The sequence below is a fragment of the Salvelinus alpinus genome, chromosome 2, assembly GCF_045679555.1.
Source record: "Salvelinus alpinus chromosome 2, SLU_Salpinus.1, whole genome shotgun sequence".
Lineage (NCBI taxonomy): Eukaryota > Metazoa > Chordata > Actinopteri > Salmoniformes > Salmonidae > Salvelinus > Salvelinus alpinus.
Window position 1 is genome coordinate 69,268,144 of NC_092087.1, and position 16,409 is coordinate 69,284,552.

General features: G+C 43.7%; 2 protein-coding genes across 2 annotated transcripts; one reads left to right on the forward strand and one right to left on the reverse strand.

Moving 5' to 3' along the window:
- Nucleotides 1-210: 210 nt before the first annotated feature.
- Nucleotides 211-14,868, forward strand: LOC139567553 (envoplakin-like). The gene is made up of 22 exons (XM_071388901.1): nucleotides 211-469; nucleotides 3,428-3,527; nucleotides 3,666-3,820; nucleotides 4,425-4,548; nucleotides 4,902-5,033; nucleotides 5,153-5,194; nucleotides 5,523-5,684; nucleotides 5,878-5,985; nucleotides 6,184-6,279; nucleotides 6,519-6,632; nucleotides 7,205-7,351; nucleotides 7,724-7,878; nucleotides 8,004-8,104; nucleotides 8,440-8,600; nucleotides 9,038-9,174; nucleotides 9,306-9,444; nucleotides 9,739-9,932; nucleotides 10,103-10,253; nucleotides 10,370-10,453; nucleotides 10,566-10,673; nucleotides 10,830-10,922; nucleotides 11,075-14,868. The coding sequence occupies exons 1-22, from the start codon at nucleotides 417-419 to the stop codon at nucleotides 14,450-14,452; spliced, it is 5,934 nt and encodes a 1,977-aa protein (XP_071245002.1). The 5' UTR covers nucleotides 211-416; the 3' UTR covers nucleotides 14,453-14,868.
- A 92-nt stretch (nucleotides 14,869-14,960) lies between these two features.
- On the reverse strand, nucleotides 14,961-16,341 carry ten1 (TEN1 subunit of CST complex). The gene is made up of 3 exons (XM_071388904.1): nucleotides 16,206-16,341; nucleotides 15,786-15,943; nucleotides 14,961-15,715 (listed from the first exon to the last, which is right to left on the reverse strand). Exons 1-3 carry the CDS (start codon nucleotides 16,292-16,294, stop codon nucleotides 15,552-15,554), a joined length of 411 nt encoding a protein of 136 aa, XP_071245005.1. The 5' UTR covers nucleotides 16,295-16,341; the 3' UTR covers nucleotides 14,961-15,551.
- Between the last annotated feature and the right edge of the window lie 68 nt (nucleotides 16,342-16,409).

The following is a 16,409-nucleotide window of genomic DNA, read 5'->3' on the forward strand; positions in this document are numbered from 1 at the left end:
TTATTCTACACTGATCCTTATAGAAACGGAATGTTTCTCCAGACTAACTCCCTAGCAAAATAGCGACAGTGACTAGAAAACCTCAATGAGTGACAGTGAACTAATGAACGGGGAGGGTTGAACTAGAGAGGTGAGTGAGGAGAAGGGGGAGTGTGTAGAACAGGTTGGCCCGGTCCTGTGGAACTAAATAGATTGTCTGGGTGTTGAGTCGACACACTTGTTAACAGGGAGGGGCACAGGTACGCTTTCATTCAGCTTAATCACAGTGCTGACGCCAACAGGGACACACACTAAAATACGCACAGGGAGTGTGTGTCTTATCTGTGACAGCGAGAGAGGAACAGAGAGTGTAAGGGGACCAGAGAGACTTGAGTTCTGTCCGTGGAGTGGAACTTCCACTCACCAAAAGATCCAGGATGTTCAAGAAGAAGGAGAGTACTACCTTGAAGGGGTCCAGCAAGACCAGCACGTGAGTCTTTAAGGAACGATAGCAAACTCGGTCATGCAACCTCCTCCACCCTACCTCCTTCCTCCTTTCTTCTCCTTTTTCCTAAACTTGGATTTGTTTCATATTTCCTGTGTTTGCTGTGTTGCCCTCTTTCTCATAGAATCCTCTGGAATCTCCTTTGTTTATTTCATTCCTAACTCCTGGATAATGGAGATTGGAAGATAGATGGTTTACTGTGTGTTTTGGCATGTTGTTCTAGTCAAGAAGACAAACTTTGTTCTATGTAAACATATGAAGAGAAATGTTGTTTGTCTCTTTGGTTGTCTTGATGTTATTGTAGGTTTTTATGTGGCCTTAGGTCAGATTTGCTCAGGAGTAGCAGTAGAGGGTCTCCGTCACCTGTGTGTGTGTGTGTGTGTGTGTGTGTGTGTTTGTTTTCAGGTCACGTAAAACAGATTCTAAAATTTGATGGCGTTTATCAAATGGTACGGCTCATTAGATTCACATTGATTTGGTGGCTATTCACGTCATTATAACGTTCCCCGTGGAGGGATATATGATGGCATCAAGATTTCTACGTTACCACGAAAGAGTAGGACATACAGTACTTAGATAAGGTAGATAGGGACACATATTTTTTATCAATGTTCATCCATCAATCAAGTATGACTCCTATGTCAATGCATCATCAACAGCGTAGCCTGTAGGCCTAAAATAGCGATAAATCAAATGTCACCCTATAGAAAAATATGATTCACTTGCGCTTCCCTAAGGTTGAAAATCAAACCTGACCACGGCAAAGGCAGCTTAACACCAGGATGGTTGGTGTTTATGTTGAGTCAATGGAGACTGATGTTAATGGAGATGTAACCTGCAAGTCTATGGGTGTAACACTGGTGAAAAGACTCTCATGAGAAAGAGAGGAATGGAAACGCTTGAAGCGTGAATACATGGAAGGTGTGTTAGTTGATCATTGTGATGCTATAATAACAGGATGATTGTCTTATAGTATCCATGCACGACACCTGGCCTGAGATGAAAGGTTGAGGTGATGACCGTTCAGAGTGAGAGGAGTGCCACTGGTTTCACCCTGCCTCAGGGTCACTGTGTGTCTGATGGCCCTGCTGATCAGGGCAGGGCAGATAAGGCCTCTGTCTGTGCTGTTCAGCTGGTTTCTCCACGGCCTATGGGTGTTGGCTCACCCTCTCGCCGCGGTGGTGCAAATGGGATATTTAAAGGGAATGTCTGTCCTTGTCTGATTGATAGACTGCTTGTCTTTCTGTTTATTTAACACAATTGAAACATCTGTATGAGCACTGTGAAGGGTTCCACAGTACAACTGTTGATGAAGCATTTAATGACAGTGAAGATACTTTAGTATAGTAGGTCTATCTTAGTAATGGTGGAGGGCATCCGTGTAAAATCTAGGGCCTCTGCATTTAATGTGTTTAAGGCACTTAAATATTTCACCCTGTCCATCACCTGTAGAAGTTGTCATTGGAGGGATAGTGGTGTTTAAAGAGGAGGTTTGTGAGTCCTGTAGTGCTGGTATTTAAAGGGGAGGTTAGTGACTTATCACTTCAGTGCTGGTATGGTCCATAGGGGTAGGTTGACGTGAGAACACAGATCGACGTATTACTGAATCTGTCATCTTATGATGCCGGTACAAGCATATGTAATCTCATTACATCATAATACATGTTTTACTGTTGGTAACAACACTTTCATGTCAAAATGGCTCCGTAGGTTAAAAGGAACATGGGCAGAAAGGAACATGGGCAGAAATGTTGGGGTCGTCAAATGTCGTCAGTTCAGCAAATTCAACTACACAGTTAAAGTAGTGGTCTATTTTCTACACATGCGCTGTATATCACCTGAATTGGTGAAATGAATTGATCCCAACTCAGATGAAGTTGTAAGACGACAGTTACGTACAGTATTTTACAGTTTATCAGGCAATCTGAATAGCCTGCCAACTTCCAACCCTCTCTGGAGATCAATGCTCTACCTTGAACACTGCCCTGGGAGAGTACCACTAGGTCGGCAGAGAGGGAGCAATACAGGTAGTCACAGTCACACAGAGAGACAAACAAATAGTTGAGAGAGACAAACAAACAGCGTTTTGGGAATTCTCAGGTGGGGCAGTGGAAGTGATTCACCCTACTGTTGATCCCAGGTCGTTACACTATTCCCTACGTAGTGCACTACATTTGACCAGAGACATGGTCAAAAGTACTGCACTACGAAGGGAATAGGGTGCCTTTTGGGACTCACATTGGTTTCAGTTCAAGAGTGTTGTCTTATGTAGGGCCAGGAGTTTTTTCCTGAACATCAAGAACTCAGTGCCCTAGTTATAGGTTCTAACTATGGCCCAGAGTTCTTCCTGGTCAAGTCACAAAGAACTCAGGTCCTAGTCATACATTTGGACTTTTGTTAGTCTTGGATAAAGTGTTAATTTTGGACATAGGGAAGTTAGTTCACGGAGGACATCTTCACACACATCTACTCTGTCTGTGTCACTATCTATTCTTAGCCTGTGGTTTTATATCTAATGATTTTGCGTGTTAGGCTTTGTAACTGGATAGCTTATACATTTACATTTAAGTCATTTAGCAGACGCTCTTATCCAGAGCGACTTACAAATTGGTGCATTCACCTTATGATATCCAGTGGAACAACCACTTTACAATAGTGCATCTAACTCTTTTAAGGGGGGGGGGTTAGAAGGTTATACAAGGATAATGGCCTCAGCATCCATCTTAAATGTTTAGGACCTTGACCTTCCTTGGTCACTTAAGTCAAGGACAGCAACTGAGGTGCTCGTAAATGGTCCAAAACTACAAAAAATGATTGATAGGATTCAGACAGAGATTCCATTTCCACATTCCTCTCTCTGCCTCTTTCCTCTTTGTATTTTGTATCTTCTTTGCTATTTTTCTAAATCAGATATTTAACCTTTAACCTTTGCCCTCTAAACAGTTACACAGCCAACGACTTGGCCTTGGTGATTGCACGCATGCAAAAGAATTCCGACCAGGTGGAGAAAGATGTCCTCCGGGCCGAAGAGCTACTTGCTGTGGTGAGAACACATACACATACATAACACATACTGTCTCTCTTTCTTTCTCTCTAAATAATAGTGTTTCCATGGACTTCAATTCTGGCCACTATTCATTCTCTTGACTCACCTACTGTCTTCATCCCCATTGCCATGTAGGATGAAGAGAATGAGAAGAAAAACCGGCCCCTCCAGCACCAGAAAGTGGTGGCAAGCAACCTGTCTGAGGCTGAGGGCCTGCTGAATGACCTCTTCCTGGATGTGGACAAGGCCAAGAAGTACAAACACCCCCAAGGCAGCGAGATAGAGAGCGAGTGAGTGACCTCTTCTAGGCCCATCCCACTGGGCACAGATGTCAATTCAACGTTTATTCCACATTGGTTCAACACAATTTCATTGAAATGATGTGAAAACAACATTGATTCAACCAGTGTGTGCACAGTGGGATATCTCTTATGAAAGCTGATATCATTTGGGCTCTTTAGCTGCTTCTAAAAGATTAGTCTTTGCAGAAATCCATCTTTCCCTTTAAGACATTTTATCATTGGGGGATACAGAAAGGTCCAACTGCATTTATTTACTAAAACGTGGAAATCCATCTTTCCCTTTAAGACATTTGATAATTTGAGGATACAGTAAGGTCCAGCTGCATTAATTTACTAAAAGCTAGAAATACATCTTTCCCTTTAAGACATTTGATAATTTGGGGATACAGTGAGGTCCAGCTGCATTCATTTACTAAAACGTGGAAATCCATCTTTCCCTTTAAGACATTTGATCATTGGGGGATACAGTAAGGTCCAGCCTGATTTATTTACTGAAATGTGTTGCTCTTGCCAGTTCTCTTTGTTATCATGCTCATGCTAAACATACTAAACGTATTTTACCCTCCCTCCCTCAACCTTTTGGTCATTCCAGTGTCCGTCATCTTCATGACCGCTGGCTGAAAGACTGTGCCGTCTATCGTGCCATCTATGAGCCTGTCAACGATGTGGAGCTGAAGCCCAGAATCGACTGGGCTTCAGTGCTCAATCAGAAACAGGTAAAATCAAGTGTCCTCTTCTTCTTTGGCAACTAACTTAAGACCAAGCCTCCCTATTGTAAACATCCTCATAAAATCATGGTGCTCATCCCCTTGACAAACTGTTCTGTTGACCAATCCAAGCTGAACTTTACTTCAGTTGTACTATATACCGACTGACTTAGCTAACTCAACAGTACACAACACAACAACTAACACAACAGTACACAACGTTCAGTTCATCGTTATCCTACAGTTCATGTTCATTTAAGATACCCCATAAGAATGCATACTACCATAAAGCCTCTTTAGTTTTCTTCTGAGTCTAATTGTGTCCATGACTGACCATATTCTTCTGTGCGTCTGTCTCTCAGAGGGAGGTGAACACAGAAGAGTACGGGCCCACCATGGCTGACCTGAAGAAGCAGATCGCTGCCCACAACATACTGCACAAGGAGATCGAGGCCTACAGCTCTCAGCTCAGCCCCAGCTCCACCAGCACCAAGGTAACCCCTTCAACTCTCTCATCTCCGTGACAATGAATTCAAGGGTTCATGGATTTAATGGATGTGTTTGAAAACATCTTGTAGCTAGTGACCATGACAACAATTGATTTGTGTTTCAGGAGGAGTATGCTGTCATCAAGAAACAATACAACAACCTTTCGGTACGTCATAGTTATCATATGGGTACTATGAGATCCAGAGGAGGCCGGTGGGAGGAGGTATAGGAGGATGGGGTCATTGTAATGGCTGGAGTGGAATTAATGGAACAGAGTCCAACATGCTGTTTCCAAATGTTTGATGTGTTTGATGCCGTTCCATTTATTCCATTCCAGCCATTACAATGAGCCCATCCTCCTATAGCTCCTCCCACCAGCCTCCTCTGATGGGATCGGTGGGATTTCACTTTCAACCTAAAAGTAATTGTAAGATATGTTCTCTTTTTGGTGTCACTCTTTACAGTTGTTATATAATATTGTTCTATTCCCACAGGACAATTCAAAATGGCGGCACCACTACCTAAGCAGTCTGTATGACTACATGCAGAGCTGTAACAAGGAGCTGACTTATCTAGGAGACGAACAGACAAAAATCCTGAAACAGGACTGGAGCGACCATATGTTGGACCCTCCGGACGTCCGTAGACAGTATGAGGTGAGAGTCCGTCTTCGGGGTCAAATAGAGTGTCACTCAATGTCAATAAGACTTAATATAACAATAAAGTATGAAAATGTTGCTTGAGGAGGTGCTTCATAGGTTTCTGGCATGGGTGTACATTTAGTTTTCCATTACTGAATGAGCCATGTTCAGGGGCATCATATTTCATTTTTTTTTTTATCTCAATCAGAACTTCAAGAACAATAGCCTGCTGTCCCATGAAAGCGAAGTGAACAAACTCCAGGATGACGGTGATCGACTCATTGAGCTGAAGCACCCGGCTGACACCACAATACAGGTACATGCCAATTACCAATTAAAACTTTAAGTACACCTCCCCTTATAGACTATTACCATTTTACATTGTCTTCAATCAAGGATCAATCACTCTTCTATAGATTCGACTTCTACATTTAGGTCCACCAAGTTTACAATGTTCCTGAAAGATGTAGCGGTTTTCCTTTACGTGATGCCTGCATCTTTATACTTGTTTCAGGCTCAGAGAGATTCTTTGCGGAATGAGTGGCAGAAGTTCCTCAACCTGTGCATCTGCCAAGAGACCCATCTGGATTACATAGAGGATTTCAAGAAGGTAAATGTCACTCAGAATACATTAACAAGGCTTCATAGTATTTACATCAGCTTAGAATAATATTCAGATTCCCGTTTTTATTGTCAGAATGGAAAGGGTATCTTCTGTTTGGTTTTGAACCAGAAATGTCCCTCGGCACATTACCATAGACATTCAAACTGCAGCATGATCAGTAACCTGGATAGGTCAAAGATACTGTATGTGAAAAAGATACCATGTTCTTATGTGTCCCTGTTCAGTACCAACTAGATGTGGAGACACTATCGGAGTCTCTGAGTGAACTCAACTCTAGCCTGAAGAAAGTGGAAGGCTCAACTGGGAAGAGTGGCTCAGCGATGACTCTTCAACTGGAGGTAAGATAAGATATCCTTTATTAGTCCATACTAGATGGAAATTTGTCTTCTGCTTTTTTACCAGCCTCTCCGATACATACAAATACAAATGTAGGTAATGCCAGGATGTGAACACTGATATATCTATTGTACATCTGGATGCAGTTCCAATCTCATTGAATCTTCGGTGTTAACTTGCGCAGTAAACTTTCAACACACCCATGAATCATGAAGATGCTACATTGCATTTCATATTGAACAATAAAACTCACGCTTTTACCTCTGCACATTTATTATCAATGTAAAATACATGTAGAAAAGCCATTTTCAAGTCCATTCGTTTTTCTACAATGTCCATTTTTGGGCTTTAACTCCCTGCACCACAATAGAGAAATAAATGGTAGTGTGCGTGTTAACACTTCACTTCTAAAGACATTGCATTTCTTTCACACATTATCAGACGTTATCATGACATTACCCTACTAGAAGAAAAAGGGTTATGCCGAAATACAATGCAGCTGGTCCTAATTCCGCATTTTTCGCTTTACCACTCTCTCTCCTTCTCTCTTTCTTTCTCCATCTCTCTCTCTCAGGCGGAGGAGAGCACGGTGCAACGTAACGAGCAGCTCCTGGCTGACCTGAGGAAGAGGAGCACCACCATCGTCCCCCTCAAGCTGCGCCGCTGCCCGCCCACCAGGTCCACCACCGTGGATTCCCTCTGTGACTGGAAGACTGAGAAGGTATGACCAGCTGCTCTGACCTCTCACCTTTTAACTTTGACCCTGTCCCGGAGCATCCACCACAGGTTACGGTATGAAGTCAAAGCGGGTTCCAAACATCTGTAGAATCTTTGATGAAGCTACTAAGCAATGACATGAGTACTAGAATAGAATAGAATGCTCTACCACTGCACTGAGAGGTGTGTCAAGGCATGCAGCATAATGTAGGCTCGTGTAAACATCACAAAACCAAACATTACTGTAACTAGGGAACTCACTAAAGTAAATTAGAGTTCCTAGATACCTCAGTATTGGGCATTGTGTTTGTAGGATGAAAAGGACTATTTACATGTGATCCATTCTGAGGAAAGTTCTCTCTTTGTGTTCTTTTAGGCTGAACTCACTCGAGGGGACAAGTTCACCCTCAAGTCGAATTCAGACGTTGAGAACTGGAAGGTATTGACCAGCAGTGGGGCAACCAAAACCTTTCCAGGGGTCTGCTTCCTGATCCCACCCCCTGACCCAGAGGCCATTGCCACCGTAGACATGTAAGCAACAGGAGAATATGTAATTTATGTCAATTATATGACATGCATATGGACAATAATACGTCGATTTTTGTGAATTAAAATGTCTCAGTTCTAATGATTTTTTGTGTGTTTGTGTGCGCCAGACATGGTGATGTGCTTGACGACATCAAGAAGAGGAGGGCTGTTTATTTAGGCACAATGAAAGACAAGATCCGTTGTGTCGAAGAGAAACCCGTATACACAGGTGAGAAAAAGTTGCTCTATCAATCCCAGTACCCCAAAACAAAGCCTTCCAAATAACTCTGGAACTGCTACTGTTACTGCTATGATCATTAACTGTAAATAAGGATAAATGGCTTCTCTAACTTTTGATTCAACATTGTCCCTAAACCACATTGTGATATCACATTCAATTCATCACATCATGTTAACCCCAAGCCAAAGTGTATTTATGGGACATGTGTACATATACAATGTGTGAAATTAACTAAGGCTGCAGATAAAATGGCACCCTCTTCCCAACATAGTGCACTACTTTTGATTAGGCCAGATTATGATTGCCTTGTGTCCCCCACATAGCCCCAACGTCCAACCCCAAAGCTAAAGCCATGGCCGGTCAGCTGGATAAGCTGGATGAGGACCTGGTCAAAGCCAAGCAAGGCATGTTGAGCCGTCTGAGGGCCCCGCTGGACCGCAGTGACCCTACCACCGACCTGGCCAACAGGCTGAAGGAGCAAGAGGTGAGAGAGAGAGTCTTGTTTTTAACTTTATTGAGACAGATACAAGTGGAAATGAGCAAGGAGACAGAGGAGGGAGAAAGAGAGTAGAGGTGGAGCCGGGATTCGTACCCACGCTGGGGGGTGATATTTGTTGCAGGCCGCATTACCCACTAGACCAGCCTCAGGCACAGTCTAAGGGGACAACTGAAATGGCACCCTATTCCACTACTTTTGATAGATAGAAAGCATGTCTACCAGCCATTGTAACTGTACAATATATCTTCATGCTGGTAAACTAGCTAAATCTGAATAATTATAGATTGACATTGATGGATTCGTGCCTCCTAAAGATGATGATGACCATAATGACTATGGCGATGATGAGGATGATGGTAGTTATGCTATTGTTGGTGAGGATGGTACTGATCCTAATGATATAGTGGTTGTATCTCTTGTAGAAAGCAGCAGAGGCTCTAGCAGCAATGGAGCAGCCGAAGTTGGAGAAGGACGTCTCCAAAGGCCTTGCAGCCAAACTTCAAGCTGCCAAGGAAAAGCAAGATGGCATCGCAGCCCTGGCCGACCTATTTAACAAGAAGTACGACCATTTTACAAACATACATTATCACCGATCACCTATCTTAGCGATATGATATTATCAGAAAATAGAATCAAACAGCAGATCTTGCTGTTAATTATTCTTTTATTTTTTTGCCATTTCTTCTATAGGGCTAATGCATCTCTGAACCTGGAGAAGCAGATCAAGAAAGTGGATGGCATCGTCTCTGGCTTTGAGGAAAAACTGAATAAGGATGGCCCTATCCCAGATGTCCCCAATGCTATTCAGGCCCGTACCCAGGAGATCCAGGTGGGTGGGACATTACCAGTGCACCCTATTCCCTATATAGTGAAATACTTTTGACCAGGACCATTGCCTACACTGCCTTGGATTAGTGTGCAATTTTGGACACACCTCAACTTTCTTAAGAGAACCAAATAGATTCTACAGTATCTTTGAACAAATTGGACCAGAGAATACCCAAGTAGTTGACTTGAAGTAATAAAGGACTATATCATTTGACTGCACATATCAGTCATCCCTTCTAATTTAGCTAAAAAGCACCCCACCAGGACACATATTTATCATATCTGTTCTCTACAGAGTCTGCGTAAGGATGTGGCGGGCTCTCAGGATGAACTGAAGAAGCTGGGCCAGGACCTGGAGACCAGTGAGCAGCTGTGTAGTTCCCTGCAGCAGGGCTACCAGGAGTACTGCCCAGACATCCATCGCCAGGGGACCCAGGTCAAACAACTACAGAACCGCTACTCTAACGTCAACAACCAACTGAAGGAGAGGTGAGCCCAGGGCCCCTTTGTCTGTTAGCTAACGTTGACTACACACACCATGTCTGCAAATATATGGTATCAAAATAGTCCATTTGTTTGCTCGAACGTCAGATGAAAAGAATAATTGTTTTCATTTTGTCACCACAAAAGTGTTTTTCATTGCGTTTTTTCTGTCTCAGAGAGGGCCTCTTGCAAGAGGCTGCAGGCAAGAACCAGGAATTCCAGAACACAAGCAAATCTCTGAACTCCTTCCTGAAAAATCTGCCTGACAACAAGATCAGCCCCAGCGATGACCTATCACAGGTCAACTCCAAGCAGACCTCCCAGAAGGTCAGTTTGTTTGTGTTGTGTGTCAAGAAGCTCTGAAATTGTTGGTGATATTCTTAAAATATCATTGTAAGACACATATTTTGCAATCAAGTTTAATTTTGTAATTTTTATTGCAGAGGGTGGTGGATGACATCAAGAGGAAGGGAGACGACCTAGACAGAGTGCTTGACCTTTCCCAAGATTTGCAGAATATCCTCAATGTAAGACTCCGATTAAGTTACATTATCCTACTGCATCATGATAAACCTTTTATTTGTGTAACAGATATTTGGATATTGAATAATAAAATATTTATTTCAACTGCTTGTGCAGGAATATGAGGTCAACACTGATAAATACAGCAGCACCCTCGATAATGTGGGAGCCAAAGATTCCAAAAAAGGTCACACCTCCACCCTTGCCGATACTGTGCAGAACCAGGTAATACTTAAAGAATGGAAGACAATAGATACAAATTACATTCATGTTTATCCACTTCTATGCAGACCAATGTAGGGCGCATCATGTTTTCCTGCATGTTTTCTTGAGCACTTTGAAGCACTCTGAAGGATGGCTGTGCTTCTTTGTGTATTACAGGAAAAGGCTGTGGTGAACCACTATGCTAAAACGTCAGCTGAGAATGACCAGCTGCTCAATCAGATGGGCTTTGCTAAGAACCTCATCGCTCAGGTGAGTTGGAAAATCGAGCTACACATAACTTCTTTCCCACTGCCAATTTTGATCAATTGAATGTGTTTAGGATACAGAATTATGAAAATGTTGAAGTATTTTCCCTGAAATTGCTTTTAAAACTATGCTTTTTTTTGTTTGACTTTTTTCAGAAACATGAGAAACAATCCATAGAACCAACCATAAAATCAACCATGAACATAAAGAGCCTGCAGCAAGAGTTGAGTGCGGAGAGCGATAGACGCAGCCGTGCTGAGACTGACGTGGAAACATTCAAGACCAGGATGTTGTCTCTGAAGAGCCGTAAAGGGATGCATCGAGTTGAGGAGAAGGAGGTACTCGAGTACTACCGCGACCCTAAACTGGAAACCGACCTAAAAGATCTGGAGGACCAAATCCACAAAGAGGCCTTGAAGCGCAGCCGTACCCAGGGTGAGGTCGAGGGTGTGAAAATCAAAATCGCTACTTTTGGGGACGACCTCAAGTGCATCAAGCCCAAACTGGTGACCAGAGAGGTGACTGAGTTTGAGAGAGATCCTCAGTTGGATGTAGAAGCCTCCAAGTTAAAAGATGAGATCGGCAAGATAAAGAATGAGGTTCGAGTAAAAGAGGGAGAAGTCATTCAACAGAAGACAGAGGTTACCATCCTGAATGCTACAAGACCCAACATCAGGGAGAAGGTTATGAAAAAGGAGGTGATTCGATTGGAGAAGGATCCAGAGATGCTCAAGGCTGTTAAAACTTTTGAGAAGGAAATCACAGATGAAGGCAACAAGAGCAAGACTCTGAATGACGAGATCTTCCAAACGAGGAGCCAGATCAATGCATTGGAGAGGATCATTCCCACCATTCAGCCCAAGGTGATCACCAGGGAGGTGAAGAAAGTCGAACAGGACCCTGAGCTCATCAATGAATCCAAGAGGATTCGATCAGGCCTAGAAGGAGAGAAAATTGAGACAGACTCTCTGGTCAAGGAGGTCTCTCAGCTCAAAATTCGGTATAGCGAGGTGGGGCAGTGGAAGCCCAAGGTCGAACTCAAGGAAATTGTCAATGAGATCTACCGCATAGATCCACAAACAGAGTCGGAGATAATGCGTCTGAAGAAAGATGTTCAAGACTTCAACAAGCAGCGTTCTGACTTACAGCACCAGATCACTCTGGTCATGGTCGATCTGGAAGCCCTGCGTTCCAAGAAGCCAAAGGTTGAGATGAAGGAAGTCATCCAAGACGTGGTGAAAGAGGAGAGGAGCCCTGAGAACGAAAGAGAGATACAGAGGCTCAATGATCAGGTGAACCATCTGCACCGTACTTACAATAATGTAGAGGACCAGATTAACCTCCTGAGAAAAGAGAGGGACGAGTGGAAAGCAGAAAAATCCAAGGTGGAGACAAAGCTGATGACCAAAGATATCTTCAAGTATGAGGATGATCCGCTCTTGGAGAAGGAGGCAGATCGGCTGAGAAAGGAGGTACGCGAAGAGCAACAGCGTCGCCGTACCACTGAGGAGATGGTGTTCGACCTGCAAAACAAGTACATCCAGCTGGAGAGACAAAAGCCAGAGGAAACAGTGGTGGTGCAGGAGGTGGTGCGTCTACAGAAGGACCCCAAGCAGATAGTTGAGCATGATAAGCTTGGCAGGAACCTTGATGAGGAGGTTAAGTCCCGCAGGCAGCTAGAGCTTGAGATGCAAAAACTTAAAACCTTAGTGGAGGAGAAGGAGATCATCCTAAAGCAGAGTGACGAACATCAGATGAAGATTAAAGTGGAGTCTGAACTGAAACAGATCAAACTGCGCATCAAAGAGCTGGAGAATGCCCCACCGCCCGTCGAGGAGAATATCATTGTCGAGGAGGTCCTGAAAGTTGAGAGAGACCCTAGACTGGAGAGGATGACCAACGGTCTTCGCTCAGACATGGACAAGGAAACCAATGACGTCCTGAATATTCAGAGAAACATCAGGAACACAAATGTTAAGCTTGAGCTCCTTCAGCGAGAAAAGGCCGTAGAGAAGACGGTGTACAAAGAGGTGATCCGGGTGGAGAAAGACCAGACTGTAGAAGCAGAGAGATACCGCCTGAAGGGCCTGGTGTCTCAGGAGAAACATGCCAGGCAGGACCTGGAGGATAAAATCAAACAGCTCTCTGACAAACTCAACCGACTGAATGGCACTCAGTCTTCTCGGGAAGAGACAAGTCTCATTCTGGCCAGGGACGCCTCGCAGAGGGAGAAAGACAACCTCACCCGGGAGCTGAAGAAGTTGGAGTCTGAGAGGCAAGACATCAGCTTTTCGTTCCAGCAGCAGACCAAGCTGATGAGCGAGAGAAGTCAGATCAATAGGCAAAAGAGCGTCAAGATGGAGTCTGACATGCAGCGTCTGGAGAGGGAGATACTGGACGAGAAAGACACAATCCACCAGAAAGACAACACCATCAGGGAACTCCAGAGGGAAAAGGAGAAGGAAGACCATACAGAGACAAAGGAGACCAACGTCTCTACTAAAATCACCATCTTGGACCCTGATACTGCCAAAGAACTATCGCCATATGAAGCCTACCTGCAGGGACTGATCGACCGTACCCAGTACATGCATCTGCAAGAGCTGGAGTGCGATTGGGAGGAAATAACTTCCATGGGACCTAATGGGGAGACCTCTGTGCTGCAGGATCGCAAGAGCGGCAAGCAGTACTCTATCAAAAATGCCTTGAGAGATGGAAAACTGACCCAGTATGATCTGCAAAAATACAAGGATGGGAAAATGCCCATTTCAGAGTTTGCACTCCTTGTCGCAGGTGAAAAAGAAAAACAGCCCAAGTTCAACTCAATCACATCAAAGTCAGCATCCTCGCTAAAGTCGTCCCCTACAAGCAGCGTCCCTGTTCCTGCCTCTAAGGAAAGATATCCTATCGCTGGTGTAATTGACACAAACACCGACACATGCTTCTCCATACGCAGTGCAGTGGCCCGCAAGCTGATCGAAAGCGGCACGGCACAGAAGCTGTTGGAAGCGCAGGCTGCTACAGGGGGCATCGTTGACATCAACAACAAGGAGAGATACTCAATCCACAAAGCAGCCGAGAGGGACCTCATCGATTCGAGCCAACTGCAGAGTCTACTCAATGCCCAGAAAGCCTACACTGGCGTGGAGGACCCCACGACCAGAGAACGCCTGTCGGTGGGAGAGGCCGTCCTGAAAGGTTGGATGCCCAAAGAAACTGCCCTGCGTTACATGGAGGTGCAACACCTGACAGGAGGGCTGGTAAATCCCAACAACACGGACCGTGTGGGCATACGGGAGGCCATTGGAGCCAAGATGATTGACAGCACCATGATGAGAGAGCTTCAGGACGAGTACAACTACGCCAAGGAAATCGTCGACCCCACAACAAAGGATAAAATCAACTACAAGCAAGCGATGGCCCTCTGCAAGACAGATCCTCAGTCTGGCCTACTGATGCTACCTGCTTCCTCCAAAGTGTCTGGCAGCAGCTACATCCCTACATACAATTCTCATCGATTTTCTCCTAGATAATAGACCTGTTAACAGTGTGCTTGGAGGGTATTCTTGTCTCTAGGGTGATTTTATATGAAGTCAAATTATATTGTATAAACTTAAATATCAATAATACCCAGAATGTATCATTTTAATTTTGTCTGAAAATAGTGCGTAGCTCACTGTAAGGTCATGGTTGTTGCTGCTGAGTTGCTTTTGTTTACCAAAATTCTTTGGAGATGGCAGAATCTACTTTAAAAAAGGAAAGACACAAAGGAGTTTTTTATTTTATTTATCCTTGATATTGTTTTACTAGAGCTGATGGGACACGGTGCAATGTTATTGAGTAAGTTTTGCTTGTCTATTTCTTATTATTTTCCTGACACTGATCCTTTTAAACGCAACCTTGATACTGTATCAAGAAAATAATTACTCATTAAAGATTATATTGTCAACATGTTTGCTTCTTCAATTCCAACAAAATAAAATAATTAACTACCAAAAAAGAAAGCAACACGATAACACACACCTCGTCCACAAATACATCTAATATCAAATCAAGAAGAATTTATTTGTTTCTCACAAATATACATTTCCAAGCTACATATCAGTTTTCATTCACAAATATAACCATTGCATAAATGGCTACATCAAACATGCTCTCTTACCTTAGATTAGCTACAATAAGAATGTAAGTATGCATTTTATTGACCTACTTCATACACCTGACCCAACATTCAGTGAACTTGCCTAACTCTTTCAGGAGGAAGAGGGTGTCTTCCAGAACTGATATCTTATGACAAGTAATGGCAGGACTTTACAATGCACCGGAACAAGCAGCTTTTGTGTATCAATCAGGATTTCCTCAGAAGTCTTTTTATATCCCAATTCCACCCTTCGCCGTTCTAAATTAGCGAGAAGCACAGTCTCATAATTCTTAACATCCCCATGTAATCAGCTATTTGGGAAAATGTCACAACCATAAAAAAAAACGGACCTTTTGACACGATCCATCTGAGGTATAAATGAGGTCATATAAACATTACATGTCATTAAATTCCACCTGGTTCATAACTTTCCACCAGTAGCACTGTATCAGTGCAGCGTTGTGACAGATTAATTGTTATTGGGGTCCAGGTCAGAGAGGAGCACGTGGCCGAGCAGCAGTAGCAGCATCTCCCTTGCTCTCCCCCCTCTCTCTGAAGTAGCTCCTCTGTTCAGTGACACCTCTCTGTAGCAGGGCTAGGTTCACCCCATCCACACAGTTCAGCACACGGGCATGGACCATCACACCATCACCTCCTGTGAAGAGATAGGTACGTGGGTTTTGGGAGTTGCAAAGCATATAAACCAAATAAAAACCTAATTTTACCCTCTGCTTTTTCAATCTCGCCCAGAACTATGTACTGGGCTCCAATGATGGGGTCAAAGGGTTCCACAAATGGAGTCTGAACAACAACTTGGTGCTGTCTTGTTGCATGCTGGATAGATAGTGTAGCCTTCGATTCCTCTGGTTGGTAACTCACCAATCTAGAAAATGAACTGGTCTGTTAGCCATGCTAAAAAAATACGATTATTAGGTAGATTGTGTTAAAGACAGTACCAGGGGAGGCTGCTAACGGAAGAACGGCTCATAATAATGGCCGGAACGGAGCAAATGGAATGGCATCGAACACCTGGAAACCATGTTTCATGCATTTGATAACGTTCCACTGATTCGCTCCAGTCATAACCACGAGCCCGTTCTCCACAATTAAGGTGCCACCAACCTCCTGCGATAGACACTCCTCACCTTCCAAATGTTCTCACTGAATCTCCCTCCTTGACTGCACCAGAGTTGACTTCCCAAAGGAAATGAAAGACTGCAGGTGCTGGAAGCATCTTCTCAAGAAGTTATCAAAGGGTAAAATAGGCCAAATACCATAAAGATGCCAGTTGTGTGTTTTGTCAGTTCAAGGCGGTAATGTTTCACAACGTCACATAACATGATTGTGTT